Source organism: Micropterus dolomieu, linkage group LG05, assembly GCF_021292245.1.
Source record: "Micropterus dolomieu isolate WLL.071019.BEF.003 ecotype Adirondacks linkage group LG05, ASM2129224v1, whole genome shotgun sequence".
In the NCBI taxonomy this organism is placed as follows: Eukaryota; Metazoa; Chordata; class Actinopteri; order Centrarchiformes; family Centrarchidae; genus Micropterus; species Micropterus dolomieu.
In genome coordinates this window covers 32,940,047-32,945,000 of record NC_060154.1, presented here as the reverse complement: position 1 = coordinate 32,945,000, position 4,954 = coordinate 32,940,047, and the positions used below count along the sequence as shown (strand labels likewise).

General features: G+C 37.8%; 1 protein-coding gene across 1 annotated transcript; it reads right to left on the bottom strand.

Moving 5' to 3' along the window:
- Positions 1-1,491: 1,491 nt before the first annotated feature.
- Positions 1,492-4,706, bottom strand: LOC123971337 (leucine-rich repeat-containing protein 40-like). Its single transcript, XM_046050088.1, has 3 exons — positions 4,480-4,706; positions 1,955-2,136; positions 1,492-1,509 (listed from the first exon to the last, which is right to left on the bottom strand). Exons 1-3 carry the CDS (start codon positions 4,622-4,624, stop codon positions 1,492-1,494), a joined length of 345 nt encoding a protein of 114 aa, XP_045906044.1. The 5' UTR covers positions 4,625-4,706.
- Between the last annotated feature and the right edge of the window lie 248 nt (positions 4,707-4,954).

The window sequence follows — 4,954 nt, the reverse complement described above, 5'->3', positions numbered from 1 at the left end:
ATTTCAACCGATTTCAACATGCTCTCCATCTCCGTACAGTACACATGGAGTGATTAGTGGTGCAATATAAAATGATTCTGTAGCTAATGGGAGCATTATTTGATAGGGGATATTAGTCTATCAGAATACACTACCCCTGAAATGATGTTATAATATAATCAAAAAACAGAATATGTCATAATACTGTGAGAGAACCATAACTTTATGGGATTGGAAAAGGGAACACATAAGGTAGCATTTTTCAATAGGGCAGAGTGACTCGATAGACTCTGCTGTCGATTTGCGCTATGGTAGCATTTTTCGACAAAGCAGCATAGATCGTCAGAACACCGGCGTCAACTCACACAGTGAGTGTTTCAGCAGTGGAAGGTTTAGCCTGACCTACGTTGTTGACGTGTTGTTAATTTGTCCTTTCTTGTGCTTCAACCTCAGATAAAAGCTCTCTCTGAGCCAGTTTTGTGCCGCTCTCCACAGGCTACATTTCCCTCATGGAGCATTTCAGAATAAGAGCGTTTTGCCTGCCTGATTTTGCCGACTTGTTCAGATTTTGTTCGGTTGTCCTTGATTTTTGCTTCTACAATTGTTAAGTCGGCTACGTAGTTAAATTGTTTATTTTGTCGGTTTTAACTGTGTTTATTGTTGATACATGATCGGGAGTCTGTGCAGGGTGTTGTATTTTGAAAATCGACCAGATTCTCTATGCCGTTTCACAATGAGACTGGCAGTGAATATTGAACTTTAGCTAAACTTTAAAAAATAAAAATCACAAATTGATTCGTAATTGCAATATCTGGCAGAAAAATCACATGTAGATTTTTTCTTCAAATCGTTCAGCCCTAATTTGGAATGAGAAATTTCTAGAAATTTACATTTGTTGTAATAAGCCACGCCGACTTTAAGAAATCATTACCAAATTTTATGCATCAACTGAGTAGTGACTCTAGATCGTACAAACTGATTTTTGTACAAATCCATTCAGCAAATTACAAGATATAAACCTTTCGCATGTGTAGTGCCCCTTGTGGAAGAATGTCCCAGGACTGCTCAGCAAAGCTGGGGACGGAGAATCGGAACAGACGCTATAAGTTTGGTTACAATAGCTTAAGCCAATTTTGGTTTACAAGCTTTTATGCAATTGCACGAAAAGACACACAAGAAAAATGTATTCAAATAAGATTGACGAATCAAAATTATTTTGATAACTTTAGATCAGCGCTGTCTGTAGATGAGCCTACCAAAGTTTCAGTCGACTGGCCCAACGTTGGACCAGTTTGCAAAAACAGGTCTGAGTAAACTGATAAAAAGTTGCATAATTTTAGTCCAGAGATCAATAGCATGAAAGAACTTGGACTCTAAACAAATTAATAATTTAAGATAATTGCAAAAAAGTAAAGTTGATTGTTATAGCGCCACCATGAGGTCAATGAGTGCCATCGTGTTTGCCTGAGTAGTGGGTGGAATTTGCAACCCACCTGCTTATTTTGGTGAGTTTTAGTCTAGCAGTTTTTCCTGCACACAAACAGTTTTAGCGGAGAAAAAGAAAGAAAACAATACATACAACAGGGATCCAGCTGCTGGATCCCTAACTAGCAGTCATAAACCAGAAGAGAAAGGCCCCAAATGGCAGGAGAAAACAATGAACTTGGACCCCACCAGTGGCAGGGAGAACAAAATCAGTATTTCCAATTGGTCTCTGCAGGTACAGTATAACATTTGTTCTGCAGCCATTATAACATCTGTAAAAGAAGCCAAATGTTTTAGCTTCTGCAGAAATGTGAAGCTAAACCACATATGGCATTTTGAATTTCTGCAATTAAGTCAATTTAACTTTAATTAGAAGATCCCGTGCGCCCTTTTCTCTTTGACACATTCACAACACATATACGATTTGTGTATTACTTGATGGATGAGTTACTGAGTTAGCCTTCTTACTGACTGAGTTGGGGTTACTTACATCCAGTACAGTGAGTCCAGGCAGTAGTCTGATGTCATCAGACAGTTTTGTAAGCTGATTGGACGAGAGCAGCAGTTTGGTGAGGTCAGTCTGTTCCCACCAGCGATCTGACTCACCAAAGGACACATTCTGCTGGGCCTCTTCTGGCGTGTCAATGTTTAGCCGATACACATTCTGAGGGACTGAGACAGGTGTTAATATGCTTATGACACACAGACTCATTTAACAGGTGAATTTTAGCATTATTTTTATGCAGCTGTCACAGAACTGCTTTAGCTGTGTGGTTTGGGTTGTGTGTGAAACACTGAAAGTATGCTGTGGTCTCCACCAGTGATATCACTGTTGGCCATTGTTTGAAGGGGATTCATTATAATCTTTGCTGACAGTTATCTCTTTCTATCCATCAGGATCATCAGTGTTTCGACCCCCTGCACCCCCTGAAAGAATAACAAAAATATATATAAAAACAGACACGCGAGATCAAGCAGTTTTCTCTCACACACACACACACACACACACACACACACACACACTTCGCTCGCCGCCTCAAAAGTTAAATTCTCTTGAACTTTAGTCATGCAGGGTTGTTCTGGTGTTTACCAGAGCTGCTTCTGTCCTCTCTTGAGCCCATGTTTCAACGCGGGCGAGGCTTAGTGGCACCTTCACACGGACACACGCAGTCATATCGAAGACAGAGCACTACCGAGAACTAACTTCATAAATCTCACAGAAGTGAAACCAGCTCATTGAAGATTCTGCGGCAGTGTGAGTGGAGTCAGGTAGTCCGTTAAAAAATGAAAAACGTATACTTTTGGTCAAGGATTGTAAACAAGGATGCGCGCTGCCCACATGAGAGTAGCCACGTCATACCCACTTAGTTCCTCACTGATTCTTGAGAATTTGGATAAAACAGGTTTAATTTTGAAAAAAAATTAAAAGTAATACTAAGAAATCTAAACTTATGTCTTTATTGTACAAGATCTCACCAATCCAGCAATATTTTGGTGCAACCTCCTGATTTTGTAATTTTTTCATAAAATGTGTTTTGCCTATCTACTTAGTTTTTGTCAACACCATCAGACACAATAAAAAGCCAGATAATCTTATTTATTTAGTCTTATAATGATTTAAAATCATTGTGTCTACACCATAGGTACATATAGATGTTATTAAATGTTGAATATTAACTTTTGTTCATTTTTTATACTTTTTCACATGTACTCTTTTACAAAATAACAATTTGGGGCTTAAAAAACACATTTTTTAATTTGACGGTGGTGACAAAAACACACTCATTAACATGACATACATGAGTGACATCCGGGAGCCATCTTGTTTTCCATCTGTTGCTAGCTACCTCTGGCCTCTACAAAAAAAATTCATGTATTTATGTCATAATTTAAAATAATACTTTCTATACAAAAGAGTGTTGACACATTATGGTTGTGATGTTAGCAACATCAGTAAATATGTTAACAAAAAATATAAACAAATAGCAAATTACAGGAGCTTGTTTGACCATTGCATTTAGTAATGTGGAGGCTGGAAAGGGGTCCTCGGGAATACAGTTGACCATGTAGTAGCCGGATTTGTTTCACTCTACTCTTTCACCTGGCCTATTAATATACATTTAAAAATATTTTTTTCCTTTTTATCAAATTGAAATGAACTCTTTTGTCTGAAGACAATGGATTTTGTGGGTACTGGGCTGTCAAAAAAAAAAATCAGACAATATCACTTTTAAAACAAGTATATGAAAATAAACTAAAGTTATGCAGAAGACCCTCAGATGAGCAACCCTGCTTGTTTTAAATAAGAAAATGTTATTAATTTTCAACGGAATTAGCAGTTTTCTTAGGGTAACATGTTTTTGCCAAAATCTCAAGAATCAGACTTTGTTCAGCATGTGGAGGCTGTCAAGTAATAATCTATTTTATCAAATAGAATACCAAATAGATTATCTAATACCCCTCCTCCCCCAAATTTTACTATACCAGTACCAAAATCAGTACCCTTAAAGTGATACAGTATCAATTGAGTACTTAATTTGATACCTTACGTAAAATGCCACCTGTTGAAGCCATAGTAGTTGATTAGTAGCCTATTATTGTTATTTTATTGTTGTTATGGACAAGCAAGGTGAAGCATTTATTTTTTCAAATAACTGTTAAATAACAATATTGGGAAATGGTATCAGATCGCTCCTCATCCTAATTGGGTCATCCTCACCGGCAGTATCATAGGGAAAGACAGCAGCTTGGGAGTATTTGAATGAGAGTGAAATAGTTTTGTAACCAAATAAGTTATGGGAAACGAATTTAATTTCAAGTTTGTTCAAAGTAAACAACAGAGAATTATTTTGTTAACTTTCGATCAATAAACTGAATTGAAAGATCTCCGCGAGTGCTTTTTTTCTTTAGTGGACCATTTTGAACAAACATTTGCCATTTTAATTGGCGTCAAAGGCAGAATGATACTTTCAGTGGTCCTGTCACACTGTGAGCTAGCTAAAAAGTGAAATCTACCTTCTGTCAGTCCTCGGCCGGACAGGTTGAGCTGCCCGCTTTTCCTAGCCGCCTTTAGCAACCCGTTAGGAATTGTCCCTTCTGTCTTTTCAGTCCTGAAGCCCGCCAGAGAGTCCCCCTTATCACCTCTTTTTAACCGAGACATTATAAATATGCTTAGTAAAATGATTCCTTGCAGCACTGAGCTAAACGTTTACCTCCACACCTCAAACTGTGACGCGTCTTCCGTCCGCCAGCAGCTACAAAAACACTCTTCCGTCTGTGATCCTTCACAATAAAAGTATCTCATTTGATATTCCCTTTCTCCTCGATCCTCGCTTAAACCGGAAATTTAATTTAAAATCCGTGGTCTCTATGTCCTCATCACAGAATATACAGTTAGTTTGATCAAAGTTAAATCTATGTGTGAGGGGATCTCCTGAAGGATATACAAGTATGTCATTAAATACTTTGAAGTGAGGCTCTTTTTGGTGAT

Excerpts from the sequence above, each read along its gene's own strand:
- LOC123971337 (XM_046050088.1), bottom strand. The coding sequence starts at position 4,624 with ATGTCTCGGTTAAAAAGAGGTGATAAGGGGGACTCTCTGGCGGGCTTC. Across the intron at positions 2,137-4,479 it reads CGGCCGAGGACTGACAGAAG|TCCCTCAGAATGTGTATCGG; the intron begins GTAGATTTCACT and ends CACCTGTCTCAG.